Here is a 27,982-nt window from a genome sequence, read left to right on the forward strand (position 1 = left end):
TAAAGGAAGCAGCACGTGTCACGTTTTTAACGTGGTTTTGGACACAATATGAAGGTTTAACCTGAGAGATACAGTACAAGCACTGATCTATAATAGATAAGTGATTACAAGCTGCTCAGGATGTTTACAAATTATAACACACAATTAAACACATACTTTGCAGAGGAAGAAGAAACTGGTCCATATGAACTGTAACAGTTACTGACAAAGTCCCTGTCAAAGTCTGACAAAGTCCCATATATAATAGTCTCTGCTGTTCCTTCCTTTAATAGCACATCGGCAACGAATTAAAGGATTAAAATATTACAAAAAATATTATTTTCTAGCCTACATAAATATAAAAACCACTGCTTTCATGCCTTCATGTTTTTCAGGCCTTTTCAGTTTATTCATGACAATTTGCTTTTGTATAATGTTATTATTATTAGCATTAATTATTAAAAATATATGCATATATATATTTGTTTTATTTAATAAAATCGTAGGTTTGCCCAGCTGTCAGGTTTTAGAGAATATGGGGCATAGCATGTGTGTTTGGAAATAACTCAGTTTTTTGAACACACTTCATTATTATTGTTCATTTATTTGTTTGCTGGAAATTAGAACTGAATTTAGAAATAGTTTTTAAACAAATCTTTGCGCTTAACCAACAAAATAAATAATTTATAGGCTAATGGATGTCTGTGCGTACAACACATTTCCCATGGCGCGACGCAACTGACTCTTAAAGGCAATGGGAGACGGTAATTGGTTTATTCTCACACCTTTAACTCATTAAGAGAATAAGCTCAACCCTGTTAGACCATGCGCCATGGCACTGGGTGGATTTTTCCGTCCTTAAAATAGCAAAAGTGGATTCTTAATGCTTTTGCGCCCTGCGCTTTCAACTTTGCGCCTGGATCATCAAAGTAGATCCCATTGTTTTCCAAAAATCAAAGGCAGTGGATTACAGATTTTATTAAAAATGTTTAATTGAATAAAACAAGTAATTGTGAAAGATCTATTTAAAAAATTAAATCTTTTTTTGTGTACGTCTGCTGTGTACAACGTTTCACGTCATGTGGAAGATTCCAGTCAAAAACCTCATGGCCAGCAGTACATATCTGAAAAAAATCAACCAGCAGAAACAATCAGTTATGGTCACACTTTATTTTGATGATTCGTTTGTTGAATTTAAGTTACGTTGCATCTACATGCCACCTAATTCTCATTAGATTATAAGTAGACTGTTAGGTTGGGGTTAGGGTTAGTGTAAGTTGACATGTTCTTGCAAAGATTCTTATAGTCAGTTAAATGTCTGTTGAAGGAGCAGTATCATGAGATATTAAGCAGACAGTCTACTAATACTCAAATGGACCATCAAAATAAGGTATTACCTCTGTAAATTATTGGCTTTAATATATTGGGCCAATGACAATAACATTATAAAAAAACATGCATCAAGCAATACTAATGTGGCAGCAAATGTATTGTGCACCACCATTTTTATTAATATGTCTCATTTGTCCATGTGAGTATATCATTACAATATCATTGATGAATAAACATCACACCTAATGTTTGTACAAATACAGTATATCTTAACATACTATACTATTGCATCACTAGAGGATCAAATACAGCAAATTTTTAGGCTGATGTGCTTGCTGATGCATTCATATGGTTAGACCGTGCAAGTGGACATAATCGAGGTTTCATGTGTTTTGTTTAAAGACTTTTGGCCTCCATCACCTTTCAATGTTTTCAAAGGCTCCTGTGTGCTTATTTTAAAATGGCACCCTAACACGATGTAATGCCGCTTTGACTGTCGGGTTGCTGCAGAGGTTGCCTCTGTGGTTTATTGAGATTGCATAGTGGTCTCAAAGGATGTGTACACGAGCACCATTCTGAAAGCGAAAATGATGAACGAGACACCATATGGACTTGTGCATGTATGAGAGCTCTATTTGGTGCGCCAGAGGTTTCAGTTTGATACGTGTTTTTGTATCATTGATCACAGCCATGTCAGAGGTGTTTAAGTCTCAGTCAGAATGTACTTAATGCGCTAACTTAAGCTCGGTTTGGTTGGTGTAAACTCTGCAGATTTGCGAATCATTTAAATGCAACTAGTAGACTAGTTCAGTGTAGACCAAGAGAAGTTTTACTTTTGCTTTCTAGTCAGTGAGTTTGCACTATGGCTAAACTGAAACGATAGCAGCATCATTGATTTCTGTACAGTATTTATTTATTTATTTATTTATTTATTTATTTATTATTATTTTTTTTATGTTTGTATTTTCATTTTAGTTGTCTTTTATTTATTTAGTTTTAATTTCCAAAATTAATCCTCATTCCACTTAACAAGTTTACAATAATAATACAGCTTGTTAACAAGTTTTTTATGATTTATGAAGGAATTATAATGCTTTGTTTAATTTTTTCATCTTCATTTACAAGTAGCAGGGTACTTATGCTGTGTTCACACCAGACGCAGAAAAAACATGAGTGATTTACTTGCGAGTGATTTACATGTTAAGTCAATGCAAAGACGTGAATAGACATCCTGCAGTGCGATATTCGTGAATGAAGCTGCACGAGTTGAGCGTTTTGAACGATTGACATGCTTAATCGCTCGAGTTGGAATATCTGAACTTCAGCGGACATTCGCGCCGCTTTAACCAATGAGGAGCTTTCTCTTGTACGGGCATGATTATGACTTAGCGCCTGTTGTTGGTGTCCTGAGGGGAAAATCCTCCTACCGACAGCAGACAACAGTTCATCAAACTGGGCTCGTCTCAGTCAGAAGCACCGCTGAAAGCTTCCATCATCAATTTACAGATTCTGGAGGAGTTGATGAACTCACAGAGCTGGGTGCACTTCTGAAAGAATCTAGTGGACTCAGACACGGCGGCAAACGAATCGACGCAGTTTTTTCAGCCTTCATAATGCACATTACAACAGTTATTTTCTCAATAAAATACATGTTAGCCATTTAACACCGAAGCTAGAGTCACCGGGCAGACAGAAGCCCTGCCCATGACGCACGAATGAAGTGAGTAAACTCAAAATGTTCACGCGTCTATTTACACGCAAATTTCGCGCGTGTGAACACAGCATTACACAGCATTACAGTTACTGCATATTTCTGTTCACTTGCATCTCATCCCTATGTGCCCAAAGTCGCATACTGCTGTTATACCTAAAAACATGTTCTTAATCCCTTAGTCCCATTGCGGCGTCACGTGCGGCGGTAATGGTCAGATTGAACTGTCATCCACTGTAGCTCATTTATAATGTAAATTAATGTTTACAGAAATGTTTCATGCTGCTAAGTACATGATGAATAGTTTCAGGAGTTGCAAGCATATTAAAAAGTAGGACTGATGCTTTTTCTGGTACTGTGAAAAAAGTTTACCATATTTGAAAAATACATATATGAGGTAATGAAATTTTGACATGACCCCACTCTGTATTTATTGAACATTAACCCTCTGGAGTCTGAGGGTGTTTTAGGGTTCTGGAGAAGTTCTGACATGTCCTGACATTTGTGATTTTTGTGCCCTGACATTTGTGGTGATGTTTTTCAGTTCCTTATAAACATATAGGGGGCTAAAGTCTAAAGAGCTTTAAAGAAATAACACTGTAAAGAGCACAAACTGACCTGCTACAATAGTATGTTAGCAACATTTATGAACATAATTGTGCTTTTGAGAAAGAGACGTTCATGTGTGGTTTGTGACAAACTAGACAAGACATTTATCCTTCTGAATTTGGCAAAAGAAAAAACAAACAAAAAAGCATTTTGTTACTATCTTTTAAAATGTGGATATCACAAATTGCTACATTGTTGCCATTGGAAAATGGGGTGAAAAACAACAACATCAACCAGACAAATTGCGGCTAATATACTCTCCCCTTTAGGTATACATAAAAGAGTCTTTTTGATGTATATAGGACAGTTTGTAATTTTCTTTCGTTACTAATTTCTTATTGAAAAACTACTTTCTTATTAAAAACAATATGATTATTTTTATATATCATTTGTTTGTGTTTTTTTCCATAAATTTTTTCTTAGTGTCTTTTAAGATTTATACATTTTATACAAGTTCCATAGCCTCACAGCAAGAAGTTCACTGATTCAAACCTTGGCTGGGTCAGTTGGCATTTCTGTGTGGAGTTTGCCTGTTCTCCACGTGTTCGCGTTGGTTTCCTCCTGGTGCTCCGGTTTCCCCCACAATTCCAAAGACATGTGCTATAGGTCAATTGGGTAAGCTAAATTGTCCGTAGTGTATGAGTGTATATGGCTGTTTCTTAGTGATGGGTTGCAGCTGGAAGGGCATCTGCTGCGTAAAATATATGCTGGATAAGTTGGCGGTTTATTCCGCTGTGGCAACCCCAGATTAATAAAGGGACTAAGCCGAAAAGAAAGAAAAACAGGTCTGAATCTGAATCGCATTTCCTGACATTATAACCATAGCAATGGATGGGACAAGATTAATATGAATTGTCAAAACAGATCTGTGCTTTAAGTGCGTAACTTGTTCTGTTAACTGTAATGTGTTTCTTTGTTTCAGTTTTGATATCGTGACCATCAGCACTAACAGAAATTGGAAATGCTGTTTGTCTGAGTTCCCGTTGTGCTTCTTATGATGTTTTGAAATCATTGGCATTAACATGACTTACCTCAAACTGCAAGAACCGTAAAGTGTCTGTGTCTCTGCCAGAGAGAGCAGATTCACCTTAATCGGCTTTAGTTAGAGGATTCGAGTTTGGTTCTAGACTTAAGACCAAAACAGAAACAGACCATTCCCCAAACAGAACTGTGTGGATCTCTGTTTCATCTTCCATGCTCATTTCACTGTGATTGTTTGCACGTGTCTGTACATAAAACTGTGCAGTCTGTGTCACAACCCCTGTTCCCAGTCTTTCAACTCACTGGAGATACTAATCGCACGTCTCCAAAGTCATTGTGTTTTCTGGAGATGTTGCAAATGTTTCCATAGACTCCCACTCATTATGTCAAAGCATCCTGACCCAGAGATCCCAGTGCACTGTTTGGTGCAGACGGCACTGCTGAGGGACTGCACCGCTGTCTCACTGCTCAGAGACCTATTAATCTCTATCTCTCACCCCTGTGACTGTCTGCTGATATCAGTGTCTGGGTCACGTCCTGGAAACGAGCTCCATTATTACATTTAGTTGTGCCCTCAGATGTTTTTACCATAGTTGAAGTGAACTTGATCTTTAATCCAATGATCTCGTCTGCCCAGCAGCCAGTCGTTCCCAGGAGTCCCACCAGCAGCTCTGCCACTCCCACAAGCACCATCAGCACACCCTCGAAGCGTGATAGCTCCGCCCTACAGGACCTGTACATTCCGCCCCCTCCATCTGAGCCATACACACCCAGGTAAACTCATCCAGCATAGGCATTTTTAATATGTATAACTTTAAGAAATTAGCTTGTATTGTTTGTAACGTTTTTTGTGTGTCAAACCTAGTGTTTATCATGGCAATATTCTGTCAGGATAATCCAATAATATATCATGAAAATAATATGTCCGCAATACAATGTTTTGTTACTGTTTTTTTGGCTAATCTCTCTGTTACATTGTAATAATGCTATTGTGGAAGATGGAATAGATATTTAATAGGTGAATGTTACCTTTCTATCCTCCCTGCTGCAAGCGGAAATCATACTAAAGTTAGGAGGTGAGCTGACTTCCAAGAATGCTAAAGAATTTAGCTTTTAGCATCATTTGCTAATTCATCACTTGAAGCCATGAGAGTGCGGTTTACCTCACTGGCCTCCATTACTCTCACCCCCCTTAAACCTCACTCCTATCTGAATTAAGATGCTACTTTTTCCACACCAAACTAAATTTGAACCAGCATGCGAACAAGGATGCTAAAGAGCTCAGTCTCTGTCACCAGTTGCTAGTTCACCTCTTGAAGACAGGCAAGGTTTTTAGCTGGCTTCCATTACACTCCATCACTAAACCTCAATCCTATCCAGGTTACCCTTCACCACCTACTGTGAACAAAGTGTTAAAGTTCATAATCTCTTGTGTCAGTTTCCAGTACATGCCTTATTGAGTTAAGGGAGTGACGTTTACCTACACAGCTCTTACTAGCTGTCCTCCATTGCACTCGACCCTCTAAATCTCACTTCCATCTTTATTATAGCACCGGTATTATCTCACTGTTGCTACTCGTCCTGCTCAAAGCTGGATTTGAACAGGTATGCCGACAACGACATTAAAGTTGCCATGAAATCAAAATATACTTATCTTAGTCTTCTATGTAGAGTTGAAGTCAGAATTATTAGCCGCCCTGAATTATTAGCCCCCCTGTTTATTTTTTTCCCCAATATCTGTTTAACTGAGAAGATTTTTCTCAACACATTTCTAAACATAATAGTTTTAATAACTGTAACAGTAAATAATATGACAGTAAATACTATTTGACTAGATATTTTTTAAGATACTTCTTTACAGCTCAAAGTGACATTTAAAGGCTTAACTAGGTTATATAGGGTAATTAGGCAAGTTATTGTATAACGATGGTTCGTTCTGTAGACTATCGAAAACAAATATAGCTTAAAGGGGCTAATAATATTCACCTTAAAATGGTTTTTAAAAAATTTAAAACTGCTTTTATTCTAGCCGAAATAAAACAAATCAGACTTTCTCCTGAAGAAAAAATATTATAAGACATATTGTGAAAATTTCCTTGCTCTGTTAAACATCATTATGAAATATTTTAAAAAGAAAATAAAATTCAAAGGGGGGCTAATAATTCCTGTATATAATTTTAACTGGGGGCTAATGTTAACTGTATATAATAGTTCTTGTTATAAACAACATGTCTGTTCACTTCATTATATTGTAAAAACTTTTGCTCCCCCTCGAAACAACTTTCTTCATTTCTTGGTCACATGGAATTCCTTTAGAGCAGGCACATCAGTGAGCGTCTCATTTTTTCTCTGAATTTGTCCATTCGTCAATTTTCCTCCTTCTTCTTCATTTTGTTAGCAACAGCTACCTCCAGCAACAATCCAATCAGTTCCGCCCAATTTTTTTACATTTCACGACCGTTTCAAGTAGATATATATCACGATAGTGGAAAATGGCCAATCTCAACTTCTGTTTCATAGCAACTTTAAGAACTGCTGCCTCTCTAGTCCCTAGTGCACTTATCAGGGCAGAGGAACTCATGTTTACCTGAATGCTTTTTCTAAATAGTCTACAATTATATTCATCCCTCTAAACCTCTCTGCCTGGCGGGTCACGGTACCAATGTAAACAACACAGGCTCATTGCTCCATATACATTTCTGGAGAGCGCAAATTATGTAGCCAGAGGTACGTTCGGCTGCATTTGTCTTTAAAACGAATGCTACAGGGCTATATGATGCCACCGATGTCTTTTGTTTCAAACTGACTGCTTACCACCACGTGGGTGGCTTTTCCGCTGTTAGCAGTTTGCCCAGTCGCCACATACGTTGGTGGACTTGAGACACACAGAGAGGAGTTGACCGCGTAGACAGGGTTTGAGTCGAGCGAAGAACAATTCCAGAAAGCAGGTAAAACAAAAACAAAATAAAATAAACAAGTAAATAACAGGGTGAGAACGTGGTAAAATCTGAAAACGTGGTAAAAATCTGGCAATCGCAAGGGCTTTTTATTTTCTGCATTACTTTTGAAAACCCTGTCAGTTGGGTTTAGGGAAGAGGGTGTATGGGGGGATCGGTCAGGGATTTGCGAAAACAAAAACTGCAAAAATAACGTACCTCTTGGGTCGTATTTTGCGCTGTCCAGGAATGTATGCAGGGGTACATATCAGTAATGAGCCTGGGTTGAATGTAAACCCTTGGTACTTCTCAAATGACTGAGCTGGATTTTAATCTTTATTTTAACCATAATGCACCTAGGGTCAGTTGGTAGTTCATCTATTAAGGCCAGGGAAGAGTGGTTTACCTGCACAGCTCTTTCTAGATGGCCTACATTACACTCACCACTTTAAAACCTCATTCCCATCCGGGTCACGGCACCAGTTGCCACACTCCAAGCTGGATTTGAGCTAGTGCTTTAACAAGAGCCTGTAGTCTGTAACAAAAACAACTTCTTTGTTACCTTTCCAGTAATTCCAAACCAGCTTCAAGCTGGTTTTGATAGAGCTATTTCTTTTTTTTTAAAACATAAACTTAACTATATTAAGTGAATGACTGTGTTTTTTTAGAGATGAAAAAGGCGGTATCCAAAGTGAGAGTGGGGTACCTCTCGCAAAAGGATCAGAATCACCAAACTCATTCCTGGATCAAGAATACAGGCGGCGATTTCCTCTAGTGGAAGAGGAGGCTGTCCTGTACTGCTACGAGTACGACCCCAGCCACGGACCCACAACGTCCCGTCGAGACAGCACACCTACTTATGGTACACAAACACACACACAGACACACAGAAACAAAAAGTTTTGTCACTAGGAGATGCTTTGATGCTACAATGGGGTTATGCACTCTTTTAGCATCAGAAAGTAGGTTTGTGCCTTCTCTAAACACCGTGAAATGATTTGTTATTTTCTGCTGGATTTTACAGCAGATGCCTGAGGGACTGAATATTGACCCAGCAAGTAATCTCAGGAGCAGACCAAACTTCTGTGAACATCTGCTGATAGTAGAACAGCACATAACGAACAGAAAACAATCTCTACCCCAATTACCGTGCAGAAATGTCAGTTAATAAGAAATCTGCAAGCAAAAGTACTTTTACCAGTCTAAATATTGTATGTTCTGTAATGGATCCTACATGTTTTACCACACTGCGCATGATTGTATGTTTTTTTTTGAGGTTTCTAAAGCGAGCATGTCTATAACTAGTTTCCTGCGTAGGGAGCTGGTTTCAGATTTTTCTGTAATTAAACTCTAGGGAGCTGGGCTGCACTTTGTTGTGAGTATGTGTGTGCGTTTGTTTGTGTAGCATTATATCCAAAACCTGAGAACTCGGCACTAGTCGTTAAATGCCAGCATGAGCCTCTGCAGTGGCACAGAACTGCTGACACACTCCATGCCCGCTACTTTCCTAGAAAACGAGAGGACACATTAACTGTGACAGTTTGTCTTACACAAACACACACTCGCACAGACTTACCTTGGCGTCTGTGGAGGAAATAGATTGTGAACTGTCATTTTACTTCCATCTTTCTATCCGCTGTCTTTCCACACACACACACAAAATGTGATGTTTGAATGTGCATTCTTGTGCTTTCAGGTCGTCTGAGGCCCATCTCTATGCCTGTGGAGTATAACTGGGTTCCTGACTATGAAGACCCAGCTAGAGTGAAGAGAGACGGTCGGAGAGGTGAGTTTGCGTCAGTTACAGTGAATGCATCATGCTTCTTCTCTTGTTTATGTTCAGTATTCTCTTTTTCAATACGCAAAAAAAAAAAAATTCCATAAAATTAAAAAATGTTTAAATAAAAATAATTTAAAAAAATTGTCAAATCTATGTAATTTCAAAGTTAATGTTTACCAGCATGTACTTTTCTTATTCAGTTTGGTCTTTTTTGTTATTTTATAATTTTGGAAACCTGCACCTAAAATGAAAAGAAAATATATACCAATAATATTATGCATAATGTACACTACCTGGCAAAAGTCTTGTCGTCAATTCCAGTTGTAAGAGCAACAAATAATAACTTGACTTCTAGTTGATCATTTAGAAAGTGGCAGATTTTTCTGATGAATCATCTGTTGAACTGCATCCAAATCATCACAAATACTGCAGAAGACCTATTGGAACCAGCATGGACTTCTAGTTGATCATTTAGAAAGTGGCAGATTTTTCTGATGAATCATCTGTTGAACTGCATCCCAATCATCACAAAAACTGCAGAAGACCTATTGGAACCAGCATGGACCCAAGATTCTCACAGAAATCAGAAAAGGAAAAATTATAATTTAGGGTTACATTCAGTTTGGGGGGGTGTGTGCGAGAGATCTTCAGTGGATGGCAGCATCAACAGCCATTTCAGTATCAAGACATTTGTGTTGCCTATTACATTACAAACCACAGGAGAGGGCAAATTCTTCAGCAGGATAGCTCTCCTTCTCATACTTCAGCCTCCACATCAAAGTTCCTGAAAGCAAAGTAATGCTCCAAGATTACCAACCCAGTCACCAGACATGAACATTATTGAGCATGTCTGGGGTAAGATGAAGGAGGAGGCATTGAAGATGAATCCAAAGAATCTTGATGAACTCTGGGAGTCCTGCAAGAATGCTTTCTTTGTCCATTTCAGATGACTTTATTAATAAGTTATTTGAGTCATTGAAGAGATGGATGAATGCAGTCGTCCAAGCTCATGGGAGTCATATACAATATGAATTCATTTTCCACTGTACCATGACTTTATATTCTATACTGTGCATTATTTCTGTTAAATGACAAGACTTTTGTCTAAGCATAGTCAGACCTTACTGTCCTAATTAAATAATTAAAAATCAAGGCATGATCATATTTTATTTTGGAAAAATAAGTGTAATCTAGAGGCCTTTGCCTTTCATATAAGCCACTTCTGATTCCAAATGATCAACTAGAAGTCAAGTTGTTCCTAAAACTTGGATAGGCGACAAGACTTTTGTCAGGTAGTGTATTATTCTACGATCTATAATTGTGTTAACTTACTAACTGCCAAAAAGTGTCTGTTTGTCTTTGTGTATTTTGTCATAATTACCTAATTGATCCTGTAGTCAAATTTAACACAAAAAAAATTCATTTAATCTCTTAATTAATACAAGGTCATAAAAACAGCATAACAGCAGTATTATAAATATTGATGATTTGGAAATTGTTGGATTAAAAGTAGTCTTTGATGAATTTTCTGCATGTCCCGTTACAGCCATCTGCTGAAATTTTGATGATGGCATCCTTTGTTTGATTTTAACCACCAGGGTTTGATTTAATCATAAAAAGTTGGCTGTGATATTAAAGCAATATCAGAACTGCAAAAGTGCTGTTTTACTACAGGATTGTGGCATTGCTTTTATGCAGCAATTCAATGAACAACAAGTTAATGCAGAGTAATTGACATTTCAAGCACAAATACGGTCAGCTATTTTGTTCATTTATGCTACTCCAACTTCACCATTATGCTTTATGGCCTTGGTGACTTCAGCAGAGAAATAGAGGGGAATGTTATTAATTTTTTTTGTTGCAAGATTATGGAATTTCTTTTACACACATTTATTTAATGGAAAATGTCTCCAGGTTTATTAAAGAAATACCTGGTCTATTACAGCAATACCTGGTTTATTACAGAAATGATGAACATAACTGTACTGAATAAGGTGTAATTAATTTTAATATGCAAGATTTGACTAGCGATCAGTTTGACATTGATTGTTTTTATTAGCCAATACTAGTGGAGCATCTCTAAACACTATTAATATTACATAATGTATCAGTTTTTTTATTTATCCTGAATATCTGTTTAATCTTCACTTCCAAAATGCTTTTTTGCATCTTTCTTCTCATCTTTGTTGTTATTCGTCCTGGTTTCCCTCATTGTTTCCCTCTGTTTCTTTGTTATTGCATTCTCATGGCTCTTATTCAGAAGTGATGTTTAGCTGAGCTCTTTTCCATGGATCTAATTCTCCTCGCTGCTTGGTGGCTCTGAACTGCGCTGGGCATAGCTGATTACTTCCTGTGACCGCACTGCATGCAATGCCAGGATAACAGTAGCAGCCTCTGAGCATCAACACAGAGCCAGTGTGCGCTAGGGCCGAGACTGTCTCAGTTGGCTTCTGCTTTACAAATACTGTCCAGAATTCTGACAGAAATAGTTTTTCAGAAATAGCAGATTATAACACTAGCTAGTTTTAATTAAACCCTTTCATTAAAATTTAAAACGAACATTTTATGCTATTTAAAGCTTCTTAAAGGGAATGTTCACCCAAAAAGAAAGGGATGCTTTGAAGATATTTAAAAAAAAGATGGAAACCTGTAACCATTGACTTCTATAGGGTTTGTTTTTCCTACTATGGAAGTCAATGGTTACAGGTTTTCAGCTTTTTTCTAAATATCCTCTTTCGTGTTCAGCAGAAGAAAAAAAAACATCATAAAAAGTTGAGGGAAAGTAAATTGTGAAGGAAGTCACTATTAAAATAGTAAATAAATACTCTTGAAAGTCACATGTAATTGATTTAGTGATAATCAAGGTAAAATATATTATATTATATTATATTATATTATATTATATTATATTATATTATATTATATTATATTATATTATATTATATTATATTATATTATATTATATTATATTATATTATTTTTATATTATATTAGTACACAATGCAGCATCAGATTTTTTCCCAAGTGTCTGAAAAGGTTTGTTTAAGGCTCCAGTCTCTCTAAAGCCCACCTTTCTGAGAGCCTGCTCTGCTTTGATTGGTCAGATTTTAAAGTCTGTTGTGATTGGTCTGTCTGTCATTTTTGCAACTTGTGTCGCAACCCAAACATTTATTTAATGTCTGAATTTCTGTTTTTATGATGTTGCTGTTGGTAAGATGTTATGTAAAGAAGTTTTATGACATTTTAACATTAAAAAGTAGCAGATAATAATATCCAGTATTGCAAACTACTCAACTTCTCAACTCCTCTTCACGTTTTTTAAGTTTAAAATATGCAAAAAGATTATACAAGTGAAATGAAAAAATCACTTTGTTGATTCATGGAATGCGTAACAGAATGAGGCAAGAAAGGTTTAGCCATTTTTTTTACATGTTGCAGATATTTAAGTGAATGTGTTACAATATTATAATGGAATGTAGCTAACAAAGTGCTATGCAGGTTAACCTCCTCTGACCTCTAAAGGTACTATAGCGACAGATGTTATATGCCATGGTCTTTAGTCTCCTCGGCATCTAACCAACTCCCATGAGGAGAGTCGCCAGTTCGATCCCAGCTCAGTGCGGGTTGCGTGCAGTGAGGTTTAGGGGGGTGAGTGTAGCAAAGGCCAGATAGTGAAGTGGTTTGCAGGTAAACCTCACTCCTCTGACCTCTAAAGGTGCTCTAGTCACAGACGCTAAAGGCCATGGTCTTTAGCCTCCTAGGTAAAGCAACCGACTCCCATGTGGAGAGTCGCTGGTTTGATCCCAGCTCAGATCGGGTTGTATGCAATAGGACCAGTGGGTTACACATGGGGGCTTGTCCGGGATGGGAGTAAGGTTTAGGGGGGTGAGTGTAATGGAGGCCAGCTAGCGAAGTGCTTTGCAAGTAAACCTCACTCCTCTGACCTCTAATCCTGGACTAGCCCTACATGTAACCCACTGGTCCTACTGCACCCAAACTGCTCTGAGCTGGGATTAAACCGTCAAATTTAATTTAATTTTTTTTTTTGCATGGGAGTTGGTTGCTCTACTAATGCTCCTCTAATGTCTGTCGCTAGAGCACCTTTAGAGGTCAGAGGAGCGAGGTTAACCTGCTAAGCACTTTGTTACTCACTGAAACTAAGCAGTACCTGGATGGGCGACCACATGGGAAAACTAGGTTGCTTTTGGAAATTGTGTTAGTGAGGCCAGCAGGGGGCACTCAACCTGTGGTCTGTGTGAATCCACATGCCCCAGTAAAAGTGAAGAGGACACCATACTGTCAGTGGGCGCCGTCTTTCGGATGAGACATTAAACTGAAGTCCTGACTCTCTGTGGTCATTAAAAATCTCATGGCACTTCTCGTAAAAGAGTAGGGGTCAAATTCCCTTCATTGGCCCTTACTCGTCATGGCCATCCCAACCATCCCCATCCACCGAATTGGCTGTATCACTGTTTCTCCATTTCACCCATAGCTGGTGTGAGGTGAGCGCACTGGCACAGTTGTCCTGTAGCTGCCGTTACATCATCCAAGTGGATGCTGCACACAGGTGGTGGTGTGGAGAAGGCCATACACGATAATTGTGCTATATAAACACACATATTACATTACATTACATTTCGGTCCCCGCAATATTCAAATTGCTTTGGTTGGCATTAAGCAAATTAGTTACTGAATCATTTCAGACATGAATATTTGAAACTTTTATAACTTTAAAAAGAAAGACGAAATATAATATTACAAAAAGAACACAAAATTATACATGTTTTATTTTCAGTTCAGGGTTCAGTTTGGTTGATTAGCATACTTAAGTCAAGCTTCATCACATTCCATCATGCAGCATCTTTTATTTTGACTCTCTCATCTCTTGTCTCACTTCTTTCCCACGCTTACGTGTTTGTTTTCTTTCAGTGGTTTCCTCAAGGACTTGTTGCCCAAACCCCTCACTCCTCTCTCCCTTTGTGGCATTTGTGTGTCTTTATATGTGTGTGTTTTGAGCGAGGAGGAGGATGATCACCTGGCTGTGTCTCCTGGCTGCTATTTGATCCCGTTAAGCGGCTCTGTCTATCCGCATTGTGTGGAGATTACCGCCTTGATAGCTCTCTTATTTCCACGCTTTCTCCGGTTCCCTCTTTTCCCTAAAACTCCAGGGAGAAAATGCCAGTGTTGAGGCTGCCAGATGGTGTTTAGCTGAAAGTAAGAAAGATGGTTAAAGAAGAAAGAAGCACTCGAAGGAAATTGCGAGAGGGATGTAGGAAGAAGAGTGCGATAGAAAGCTCGACTGCAGGGAGGGTCAGGAAGGATAAAGATGTATTAAGGTCACCCACAGCTATGAAATCTGGGCGATTTGTCATTGTGGGTAACAGGGAACATCTTTAACTGTCAGTATGGGTGTTCTAACAGAAGTGTTGACATGCAAAATTCGACATTCTGTTTTAGGACTTACTTTTCAATAAGCAAACATACAAGAAGATGAATAAATAATAATCTGCATTTTTGATCATATATTAATAGGACTATAATAATATGTGAGCCTGGAGCACAAAATCTGTTTATATTACACAAGGGTCATAATTATAGGTTTTTATTTTACGCCAAAATTAATTCTAATATAATGTACAGATCATGTTCAGTGAAGATATGTTGTACATTTCCTACACTGTAAAAATACCCGTTAATTAACTTTTGATGATAAAAATTCAACTGTGCATTTTATTAAAGTGACTATTACAAAAGTTTTAGTGTTTTGAAACAATATATCGGATAATAAGTGAAGTTTATTCATAAATAATAATAATTTCGAGAGGATTAAATGCTTATGATTGACTACAGCTGGTCCCGCATCAGCTAACACATGATTCACCAATCAGATGATTCCAAACTCACTATAAATTACCAGAGTTTCTTACCTCAGTTATCTTTGCCTTGAAGAATCTCCCCTCCCACCCCTACTCCTTCCTCTTTTTTCTAGATTGTGCATCACTACGGCCCAGTGCCTCACAGCAAGAATATCACTGGTTAATAGTCCTTACTGAACCAGTCGACATATTTATGTAGAGTTTTCATGTTCTCCCTGTGCTCTATCCACAATCCAAAAACATGTGATATAAGTAATTTGACCATACCAAATTGGCATTATAGACCAGCTCTTAGTAAGCAAAATATCACTCTATAATTATCCTTATAATCTGTCATTAGCCATTAACACATCGGGGGAGATCTCGAGATCTACCTGAGCTCAAACTCATCTCTCGCCATGCAAATGAGAGGGAGCCCAGGGCTCTAAGATCTTATAAGCTCAGGGCTTTCTCCTGGGACAAAAGTTGTCAGAGCAAAGACCAAAGTCATCTTAATAGTAAAGTTAGGTAATAATAATATTACAAACACAAATCACAAAATATTGAAAATTGTTAATTTATAGATCATTTTTACAATGTGCATTAAATATACAAGCACTTAATTTTTGATAAGTAATATGCATTGTTGGACGACTTTAAAGGTGATTTTCTCAATATTTAAATTTTTTTGAATGCTCAAATTCCAGATATTGTCAGATATGGATATTATTCCTCATTCAAATATTGTCCTATCTTAATAAACCACACATCAGTGGAAAAATATTATTATTTATTCTGCTTTCAGAGGATGCATAAATCTTAAATTTACACTTATGACTGGTTTTGTCACTTATGGAAATATAATATTAATATTTGTTGACCATAAGTTTTTCTTTATAATAATAATAATAATAATAATAATAATAATAATAATAATAATAATAATAATAATAATAATAACAATAATAATAATAATAATAATAATCATAATAATCATAATCATAATAATAATTATTATGATCCCTTTATTAATCTGGGGTCGTCACAGCGGAATGAATACACTCTTGCATTCACACACATAAACTACGGTCAATTTAGCTTATTCAATTCACCTAGTGCATGTCTTTGGACTGTGGGGGGAACCAGAGTTCTATTCGAACGTTCCAACATTTAAACTTGGAATAATTAAAAAAAGCATTAAAGTCATCTGTCTTAGGTGTAATTTGATTTCAAAGTATTTTTACAGTTCAGTTTTAGCAATCTTCAGATTGACAATTGCGCTCCCTTCGTAATGCACTTTGAAAACATTTATGCCCATTTGAACACAGCCGTGGCTCATGACAAAAGCGGTGGCCTGTTTTTTAAAAGCGGAATTTATGTTACGTCTCCAAAGCTTGTGAAAACAAACATATATAGCATACGTTAATGCTTTTAATTTATAGTAGGTTATTTATATATTTATATAAGTAATGTATTTGTACTACTGGCATATATGACATGGGCCTGTTGGTTAGAACATTTCTGCAGTGATTTAAATGGGTCAAATTGTAAAACTAGACTTTAAAAAAAATAAATAAACAATATCCTACTTAGTAATAATAATAATATGATTATAATAATAATAATAATAATAATAAATTAATAATTTATTCATTCATTTTCTTTTCGGCTTAGTCCCTTTATTAATCCGGGGTCGCCACAGCGGAATGAACCGCCAACTTATTCAGCACATGTTTTATGCAGCGGATGCCCTTCCAGCTGCAACCCATCTCTGGGAAACATCCATACACTCTCATTCACACTCATACACTACGGACAATTTAGTCTACCCAACTGACCTGTACAGCATGTCTTTGGACTATGAGGGAAACCAGAGCACCTAGAGGAAACCCACACGAACACGGGGAGAACATGCAAACTGCACACAGAAATGCCAAATGACCCAGCCGAGGCTCGAACCAGTGACCTTGCTGTGAGGCGACAGCACTACCTACTGCACCACCACGTCACCCTAAATTAATTATAACTATTAAATAATATTTGTAAAGGAAACATTTATTGCACAAAAAAAATAGTTTTTTTTTTCAAGAAGTTGTTACTCCACCCCGTTTAAAGCATCATTATGGACATTTTACGTTATAACTAACATGGTTCAAACGATAGATCTGTGACAAAGCAGCTAGGGTTTTGGGAAACACTTGTAACTACATCATTCTTTTCCCTAACGATGCATCGTACTATGATAGTTCAGCTGTGAGTTATGTAGTTGTTTAGGAAACGCACCCCAGGTAGATCCATCCACTTCTCCCCATTACAAGCAATTTTAAAAAGCTATTCAAACTGTTTCACTGCTCAAACATTTGCAGTCAATTAAAACTATAGTTAATTATGACTCTATGAGGTTGTCATTTCATTCATTTAGTAATTTAGCACCCATGGTGAGAGGTTGGTGTTCTTGGGCCAATTGAAAACCATGATGGCTTGCACTGTTTTGTATCATTTGTGGAGGTTTAACAGTGCATCATGGGAGTCCAGCCAGGAAAGCATTGCAATAGAAATGACAAGTGCTTGCAACATGCTCTGGTGAGGAAAGATCTGATCTTTCTAATGTAGTGCAGATCAAACCAGTGTACACAGTCTAGCTGAATGTGTACATTTGCAAATCTGCCACCCCTTCAACTTTTCCATTAGAGTGAGTAAAAGAAAAGAGGGAACTTCTTCTGGAAACATGCTGTTGCCATGGAAACCATGAGCTCTCCCGAGTGTTTTTCGTCCCATTGGCTGCTGCTGGGCGACGGTGGGCTTGGGTGTTTGAGAAGGGGAAACCCGACAATGGCTGCAGTGCTTCCTTAATCAAGGAAGAGTGCAAATCAGGGCTGCTGGGAGCCTGTTGCTTTTGGCTCGCTCCTATGGCTGTGACCAATGGGCTTGCTATGCACATTAGGCATGAATAAGCCTATAGAGTTTGATTGGATTCGACTGATTTGGGGAAGAGTGCACCGGCTTAAGGAGTGCTAATGATAGACCTCTATTGAGGGAATGAATCATTGCGATTGGCTGATTGAGGTTTGGAGTATTTCGAGGGCCGTTTGGGATGCTTGATTGATGGAATACTGATGCGAGCTTATTCAGTGATTTGACACAGCACCGCCTGGAAAACGGCCATGCTGCTTGAGAAGGACTGGCTGTGCTTGTGTAATTTTGATTTACTGCACATGCCAAACACAATCTTGAACGCTTGAAAAACCATACAAAATGATAACACTGTTAGTTATGTTGTATAAGATAATTGTTACACAAAATAAGAACTTTATTCTGTTACATGACATATTAAAAGTTATGACAATAATATTAATGTCTCAAGTTATGCCCAAAATTCATTGTATGTGTCAAAATTATCACTTTTTTTACTTTTATTCCAAAAAAATCATTAGAATATTAAGCCATAAAGTTATTTATGTTCCATGAAGATATTTTGATAAGACTTTAGTTTAGGTCACAATTCATTCATTCATTCATTCATTCATTCTCTTTTGGCTTAGTTCCTTTATTAATCCGGGGTCGCCACAGTGGAATGAACCCCTAACTTATCCAGCACATGTTTTTACGCAGCGGATGCCCTTCCCCTTGAAAACCCTGGATGCCCTTGAAACATTCATACACACTCACTCACACTCATACACTACAGACAATTTAGCCTTCACAATTCACCTGTACCGCATGTCTATGAACTGTGGGGGAAACCGGAGCACCCGGAGGAAACCCACGCGAAGCAGGGAGAACATGCAAACTCCACACAGAAACGCCAACTGACCCACAATTCTCTGTTTTAAAAAACTAACATACTAACTAACAAACTAGTTTAATAAACTACTAATTAGCTGTTTATTCATATTTAGTTACAGGAAGACATTGGGTTTAGGTTTTGGGTAGGACTTATACCTTATAACTACTAATGAACAGTTAATATCTCAATAATAGGTAGATAATAAGCATGTAGTTAATAGCATAAATTAAATTAAATAGATCTTCTACTATATATAATATATATATTAGAAATTATTTTACCAAACACAAAGCACATTATACAAACCATCTAAAATTAAAAATACATAAATCTGTAAGTAAGTGGCAGTTCATTCTGCTGTGGTAACCCCTGATAAACCAGGAACTAAGCAGAAGAAAAATGAATGAATGAAATCTGTCAAGTAAGTGCATTAATAACATTATAATGAATAAAATCTTAACAATCTGTTTTCGTTTCTGCTATTTAGGATTTAGATTTAGTGTAAATAGAGCAATGTAAACATTGCAAACTAAGCTTAGATTCAAATAATGTAGTGTATAACATTATGAAACATCAATATCTGTGCGTTGTCTATAATTCCACCCGGAGGAAACTTTTCAGGAACTTTTACTCACCCTGATGTTTTCCATGTGTAGTTTTCGGGTGTCGTCACACCATCAGGGATACTCCCTGACGGAAAAAGAGATAGGGGTGTTGCTATATGGATCGCAAGTGCCCAAAAATTGACAGTTTGTTTTTGTTTATATGTGATCCAAATATGTGTCGCTTGAAATAAGAGCGGATTGTGCAGATCCCAGTGTAGAAGCCATTACAGCCCATTGTTTTGTTTTGTTTTGCCCGCTAGACTCTGCATAGGTCACGTGACTGAAAACTATCTATAGTGATATTACTTTTATTCTTCAATGAAAGATGAAAGGAGCAGTTTTAAAGACTTTGTTCACAACTGCGTTGAAGCTGCATGGGGTTGTTATCTGGTCCACACAATCAAATGAAACACAAAATTATTGTAAATTTTCTTTTTATTATTATCCCTATCTGAATATAATACCCCAGATCAATGGTTATACGTCCCAGTGTTTATAAATGGAATTGAAAAACACTGCATCATCATCATCATCATCATCATCATCATCAATATGAGATTGAATCCCAGTTGTCCTGTTGTTTTAGCAAAATAGCATGTAATGCCGCTTTGTGATGATAATCTCAGTATCTATTCATCTATGTCTACTTTTGTTTGGTGAAATTGCAACTCATATGTTGACCTGTTGCTGGCAAACCCCCAGAACTAGTTTTATTAAATATTCAGTATGGTTCCTTCCTTCTCTGTCTTTCAGAAAACTCTCTGTTGCGGTATGTAAGTGATGAGAAGGCTGCTGATCTGGCAGGACGGAGCATGAAGAGAGACACTGGAAAGCGTGGAAAGAAAAAGAGCGAGAAGAGCGGGAGCCCCACACACTACTCCCTCCTTCCCACCCTGCAAATGGAGGTGCTCCGTCAGGAGTCCATGAACACGCCAAACCCAGACTCCACCTCTCTTTACCATGTGAGTAGCATGTTTTCTGTCAAAATTATATAAAATAGTTGCTTTTTTAGGCCATCTTGGCATTATAAGTTGTAGTGGTGCTAGAATATCCTGTTAATTGTACTAATAAACATAAAAAAAAAAATCATAATTTTTTCTATAGTCTACAGAACAAACCATCGTTATCGTTTAAGCCTATAAATGTCACTTTAAGCTGTATAGAATTAAAAAATATCTAGTAAAATATTGTTAACTGTCATCATGGCAGAGATAAAATAAATCAATTATTAGAAATGAGTTATTAAAACTGTTGTGTTTAGAAATGTGTTGAAAAACTCGTCTCTCCGCTACACGGAAATTGGTAAAAACTATAAACGGGCTAATAATTCTGACTTCAACTGTAAATGATCAACATCAAAAGCTGACAAAGAAACAACATAATTTGCAACTGTATTAAAATAGTTTTTGATGTGACACTGAACACTAGTGTAAAGATGCTGAAAATGCCACCACAGGACTAAATAATATTTTATAGTGTGTTCAAATTTATGAGTTATTTTAATTTGTGAATTACTGTGTTTTTGTTTTTGTACTGTCATTTAATCTGCAGTTTGGCAAGCATAAGAGACGTATTTCAAAAAGGATTTTAAAAACTCTACAGCGCCATCCCCAATTTTGAACGGTAGTAAAAGTACAGTATATTATCTGTAGTAATACCAATGTCTCAGTGAGCTTCTTTCGCTCTAACAGTGTCTATCGGCCTCTTTTAAATGTCATGCAGTCTGGATGAGGCTAAACTGAGTTTGCGAGGAAAATTGCACCACGTCCGTGTACTTCTTTTATTTTTCTCAAACAAAAAGTTCTTCTTCAAGGTCTGGCTGCTTCACTGGCTTTTTACTGGATCAAGGTCTGTGTGATCACTGCAGGTAGAGTCTTGCATAAAGAGTTTTCATTGAATGCACCAGGTCATGGTGTGCAGAAGAAGAATGTATACTTACACCCACATGCTGGGCGAGTGTTTGTGAGTATGTGTGTATATAATGAGTGTTAGTCCTCTACCTTTAGTCAGCGTGGAGGTGTGTAGGAGTATATGTGTGTGTGTGTGTGTGTATGTGCGTGTGTGTGCGTGTGTGCGTGTGTGTGTGTGTGTGTGTGTAGGCGTTTTCAGTGAGACTAGCCATCCTGTGTGTGAAGTTATTAGGAGTGGAGGTGAGATCTGGCTGTCGTTCTAAAGAGCGAACTCGGCAGCCGATGTTCCCAGAATGCACACACACACATAATGACACAGCCATAACCACTCTCACACAAACCAATAATCTAGGGAAAAGTGACTCGCTGTGGTGTGTCACCGTGTACATATGGATGCTGAGTAGGCAGATGGTGGTTCTGTGAGGTGGGCGGGGCTAAGTCAGGTTGTCATCTGTCACAGGGCATGGAGTGACGTGATTGGCTGAGCTCCATCTTAAACAGAGATATGATTGGCCAAGACTTGCCATGTGCTTCTTCGTGTCAGTATGTTATGGTTTAGTTTGTAAGTCTGTTAGTTTGTTAGTATTTTTTTCTCTAAAGGGATAGTTCAACCAAAAATGAAAATTATGTCATTATTTACTCACCCTTCACTTGTTTAAAATCTATTTGAGTTAGTTTCTTCTGTTGAACACAAAAAAGAAGATATTTTGAAAAATCCTGGTTGCTGGTACCCATCAACTTCCATAATTTTTGGGTGCCAGCAACCAGCATTCTTCAAAAGATCTTCTTTCTGTGTGTACAACAGAAGAAAGAAACTTATTAAGGTTTTACCTCTTAAGGCCCAAGGTGTTTTTTACATGCATTTTTTATTTCTCTTTGCTGTTTGGGCTTATTAGAACCTAATTAGAATAAAAATCTAAGTATCATCTTTAGAGATAATGTACTTTTAGAGAAAAATTACGTCCATATATGTGGACTCGTGCTCCGAATTTACATAAAACACTTTTTCCTGAATTTTTTTAAATGCATATTTAACATAGATTTTTTTTTACTTGCTTTGACTATCAGAGAGTAGAAACTTATTTTTTTCCCCATTTTGGACAGTTAAAAATAGTGTTTGAGACATTTCATTGGCTGCAAAACAGTTGCAGGATGACACTGTATGTAACAATAGTATTTTAAATAGCCACTTAAGAGCTAAAATTTGCTGTTCACATATGTGGATAATCAAGCCCTATGTGGTTAAATTGTGCAATTTTAATTTTTGGGTGAACTATTCCTTTAAATAAAGTCTAATAATAGGTCTTCATGAGGACGTGTGAAAGGTGGCACTCTGAGATCCCAGCTGGGGTGTTACAGTCCTGGGTCAGAGTGACTTTCGCAGTGAATTTTACCTGCGGCTTCTGTTTATAGACACCTTCAGCAGGGTTGATGTATTTGTGTTCATGTGTTCTCTGACCTGATGTAGGTTAAGCAGTGTGCAGGGGTTGGAGAATTCTGCTGACCAGTTCACCACCTTCATTTTGGACCACAACCAATGTGCTGATCTCAGCAATCTTACTATTTGTTCACTCTGTAGCTAATGAACTTAACGAGAGACTCCAATATGTTAAATGTGCATAATCCACTCTAAATTGAATGTGAAAAGACAGAATGAGAAGAGACAGAAAAATAAGTTGGATGCAAGAAGAATTGAAAGGCCAGAAAACATGAAAACTGCAGAACTTTGAGAGGAGAAGAGCTTTGTTGGGTAAAAAGTAATATACTGCAATCTTAAGCCTATCTTAAACTTAAAAGATACACATGATAATATATACTTTAACATTACTAATGTTATAGTACACTCACCAACCACTTTATTAGGTACACCTTACTAGTGCCGGGTTGGACTCCCTTTTGCCTTCACAACTGGCACAAATTCAACAAGGTACTGGAAGTATTCCTTATGCTGTGTTCACACCAGACGGGGTACACGCAGATAAATCACACTATTCGCACGTAAATACATGCCTGAACATTTTGAGTTTATGCACTTCATTCGCGCGTCAAATTTGCTTCATTCGCACATCAAATTCACTTTATCCGTGCGTCAAATTCACTTCACAATAGACGCGAATTCATGTCATGGGCATGGCTTCTGTATGCCTGGTGACTCTAGCATTGTTGCTAAATGGCTAACAAGGATTTTATTGAGATAATAGCTGTGTTTATGTGCTTTTGGACTAAAAAACAGAAAAACAGCTTTGATTCATTTGGGGCCATGTCTGGGTCCACTAGATCCATTCTGAGGTGCACACAGCTCTGTGAGCTCCTAAACTCCTCCAGAAACTATACCTGGATGATTGATGATGGAAGCTTTCAGCGGTGCTTCTGACTGAGCCAAGCCCAGTTTGATGAACTGTTGTCCGGTGTCGGCAGGAGAATCTTTCCCCACACAACAAATGCTACGTTATTATCACGCCCCTACAAGAGAAAGCTCCTGATTGCTCCGCTGAAATTCAGATTATCCAACTCGAGCGATTTGCGCTGCCTCATTCATTGGTATCGTGCCGCTTGACGCTTCTTCCGCATTTGGTGTGAACGCAGCATTAAAGTTTTTGGTCCGTATTAACGTGATAGCATTACGCAGTTGCTGCAGATTTGTTGGCTGCACATCCATGATGTGAATCTCCCATTCCACCACATCTCAAAGGTGCTTTATTGGATTGAAATCTGGTGACTGTGGTGGCCATTTGAGTACAGTGAACTCATTGTCATGTTCAAGAAACCAGTCTGAGATGATTCATCAACAAGGCATTTGCAGCCACAGAACAGCCTCTCACTAGATATTTTCTCTTTTTCAGACTATTCTCTGTAAACCCTAGAGATGGTTGTGCATGAAAATCCCAGTAGATCAGCAGTTTCTGAAATAGTCAAACCAGCCCGTCTGGCACCATCAACCATGCCACGCTCAAAGTCACTTAAATCACATTTCTTCCCCATTCTGATGCTCAGTTTGAACTACAGCAGATCATCTAGACCATGCCTACATGCCTAAATGCATTGAGCTGCTGCCATGTGATTGGTTGATTAGAAATTTGCGTTAACGAGCAGTTGGACTGTTGTACCTAATAAAGTGGCCGGTGAGTGTATGTTGTTATTTTTTTTTTTTTTTTTAAAGATTAAGATAGGCTTAAGATTGTAATATATTACCTTTTTTTACCTAACACTGGAGAAGACACAGTAAAGTGACAAGTAAAGCTAAGATGAAGGAAAAGGGAGAAGAAAAATGTACAACGAGAAAAGGGGTGAGGTGATGATTCAAAGAGATGATTCAAAATAAGAACAAAGGAGAATACACTGAAAGAATATCGAGATGATTTGAGAATAAAAGAAGGAGAGAGAGGATGGTAATATTGGAGTAAAATTAGAAAAAAAGGTCATATGAGATAAAACAGGAGTAGGATGCCGGATGAGAAGATGCTATTAGATGATGCAATAAAAGCCCAAGCTGTATGGTGCTGATTTGATAAGGTTGCTTCTGTTGGTGTGCGCGGTGTAACTGCATCAGGTTCTATTGTTTACAATGGGGGGTTTATTGCCTGCGTTGCAGTCCGATAAGAGAGCTGCAGTTTGTCTGAACCATGCCAGCACCCTGACCTAACACTCAAGGAGAACGCTCACTCACTCAACAGCATTTTGCCTGACTGTCAAAACACTTTAGACACAGCCCAATGCCTCCAGTCCTATTCATTTGGGCAATCCTGACATCATCACATCATTTGAAAACCAAAACAAAACCAACAAGCCCATCCAGAGAAGGTGCTGCTTACCTACAGGTTTGGTTTAAATATAACAAATGGGGTTAATGCATATGCTTTGCGGCAATCACATCTAGCATATGTCAGTTGTTGAGATCGCAGTGGAAGAGGTTTGTGTACCATATGCCATGTGAACTGGGAGCCTGTGGTGCCATGTGGCATTCAGTTGTAGCCTGATGGCAAGTCATAGCATGCCCTGTAGGACGATTTGTTACTAAACAATAGAAGAGAGACCCAGTTAACCTCTTTTCTGAGAGAGACCCACAACATTAGGTGATTTCACACTTGAAACCCAGGTTCATTCTTAAGTAGGCCAGAGCTGTTTGAGTAAATCTGACTCCCTTGATCTCAAAAGGTGTCTAGCAATAGTTTTAGTTTGGTGGGTTAGTTTGCCCACCTCACATCCTGGTTTAAATCCTAGTCACATTGGGTCATGTAGAACTAGGTTTTATTGGTGCCATGACCCAGATGGAGCCAGCTAGTCAGAGATATGCGAATAAACCTCACTCTCCTGGTTTCAAGACACTGGAGGATGTAGACTTTAGTGTCCTTGTTAGTGTCTAGTACCTGATGCACATCTCGTGTTCATGTTTTGTCGGATTTGCTTCGAGTGTGTTTTCTGTGCTTCGTCCAAGTTGCTTCATGCAGTCCCCAATATTTATACTCATTCATGAAACATAAGCAGAGTGAATTCCAGTGTAAGCCATAAGGGAATGTTTCTACACAGGAAAGGTTTCATGAATGATTGAAAGGAATTGTTCTGCTCATGTTCTCAATTGCAGTCCATCCCCTACACATTTTCCCCTACACAAGTTTGGATGTCACTTGGGGTTTAGTAGGGCTATTAAATTAGCAAGATGAATTAGCATGAGGGCATCCACTCAATTATGTAGCCATCTTCTGCTTACCCTTTCCCTACTTTGTTGCTTTGAAACATATGCTGTCATTATATATCTTTCCTTTTGGTTGATTCATGTCTAGGTACTGAAACCTCAGGGAAGTTTGTTTTACTCCCTGTCTAAGTGTTTCTCACAACTTGCCTCAGTTCACACAGCAATTGCGATTCACACCTTCTGGAAGGAGATTCCCACAGTGCTTTGGGAGGGAGTCACTTTGACTTTGAAGTGTGTGAGATGAAATGCTGGGAAAACCACCATTTTTTTTGTCTGCCGTTTTATATTTTTGGGATTCATTTTATAGGAATTGGAGGTAAAAAGACGATGCGTTTTTGAGGACTTAGAAAGGGCAGAAAGCCATCCTTCACTCTATACACTCAAAAAAATATTTTTTTACTGGTTCAAACTACCTATTTGAAATGAGCTGAACCAACATAATTCTTGAGATTTCATTGGGACAACTTATTTTTTTATGTTCAATCTTTTTACAGTGTAGACTGATTTTACGTGGCCGCCATTTTAAAAGCAAAATCGAGGCTGCGGTGAGAAGAAACCTAGAAGTATCGTCTGGAGTCACATTGTGTACCTGGCTGTATATCTTATTGGTGAAGAGTGACACAAATGTATAATTTAACCGCCTTCTGAGTGACCCGAAGGTCCGTTCTGAATGGATAGTGAAAATAAGAAGTGATATCAGCTAAGTTAAGGGAAATTGCACTAGTTAGCTAACATTTTCTTTCCCAAACACACATTTTAGATGCCTTTTATCAAACTCAAGTTAATGAACTGATTCTTTCACTATATTAGACTTGTCATGATAATGAATTTCGACACCAATCGGTACTGAAATATAAACACTGCTGATTTGTCATAGTATTCACCAGTGTTTAACAGAAATGACTGTGATTGGCTGTGAAGGTCATCAGTTCACAGCACTTCACTGATGTTTACCCAGTGAGTGCAAACACAGACGAGCGGTCCACTGATGATCGACTGATCTTCGTGGCTTTAAAACGCTCTAGTGTCCGTGTATCTGTGTTTGCACTTGGTGAAGAGTGGTAAATTGATCAATCACAGTCATTTCTGTTGAGTACTTTATAAAAAAAAAGAATTTTTAAAATTTCAGTACCATGACAACACTATTACAGGCAACACGAGGTCATGCTACAGAGGACTGCATTGTTTTATCACTCACTGGGTTATATAGACTGAAGCAGGGAAGTGTCCCTGCGGTATTTACCTGGTGCCATGAACTGAAGCTTAGGAGGACCATGAACACGTAAGCTTTATTACTCTTATGCTGTGTTCACACCAGATGCGGTCCGTGGGGATAAATCGCGCTATTCACGCGTAAATAGACGCGTGAACATTTTTGTTTACTCACTTCATTCGCACGTCAAATTCACTTCACAAATCCATTCAGCTCTGTGAGTTCATCAACTCCTCCAGAAACTATACCTGGATGATGGAAGCTTTCAGCGGTGCTTCTGACTGAGCCAAACCCAGTTTGATGAACTGTTGTCGCTGTCAGCAGGAGGATTTTCCCCCAGGACACCAACAACAGGTGCTACGTCATAATCACGCCCCCACAAGAGCAAGCTCCTGGTTGGTTAACCCGGCACGAATGTCCGCTGAAGTTCAGATTTTCGAACTCAAGCAATTCGTGCAATAGGCGTGTTAAGCGTGTCAATTGCACAAAACGCTTAACTTGCGCCGCTTCATTTGCGCGAATCAAGTCATTTGCGGTGCCTCATTCAGGTGTATCGTGCCGCAGGATGTCTATTCGCGTCTTTGCAATGAC

At 38.1% G+C, this 27,982-nt stretch overlaps 1 protein-coding gene across 5 annotated transcripts in view; it reads left to right on the forward strand.

Annotated features, from left to right (window-relative positions):
• Window positions 1-27,982, forward strand: part of cnksr2a (connector enhancer of kinase suppressor of Ras 2a) — a 162,756-nt gene that overhangs the window by 106,502 nt on the left and 28,272 nt on the right. For all 5 annotated transcript variants that reach the window (XM_056450149.1, XM_056450151.1, XM_056450150.1 and 2 more), the window contains 4 exons: window positions 5,253-5,386; window positions 8,217-8,410; window positions 9,245-9,334; window positions 20,329-20,537. In XM_056450149.1, coding sequence (XP_056306124.1) covers window positions 5,253-5,386; window positions 8,217-8,410; window positions 9,245-9,334; window positions 20,329-20,537 — 627 coding nt within the window. The remainder of the gene's footprint in view (window positions 1-5,252; window positions 5,387-8,216; window positions 8,411-9,244; window positions 9,335-20,328; window positions 20,538-27,982) is intronic.

This window comes from Danio aesculapii, chromosome 24 (genome assembly GCF_903798145.1).
Source record: "Danio aesculapii chromosome 24, fDanAes4.1, whole genome shotgun sequence".
Lineage (NCBI taxonomy): Eukaryota > Metazoa > Chordata > Actinopteri > Cypriniformes > Danionidae > Danio > Danio aesculapii.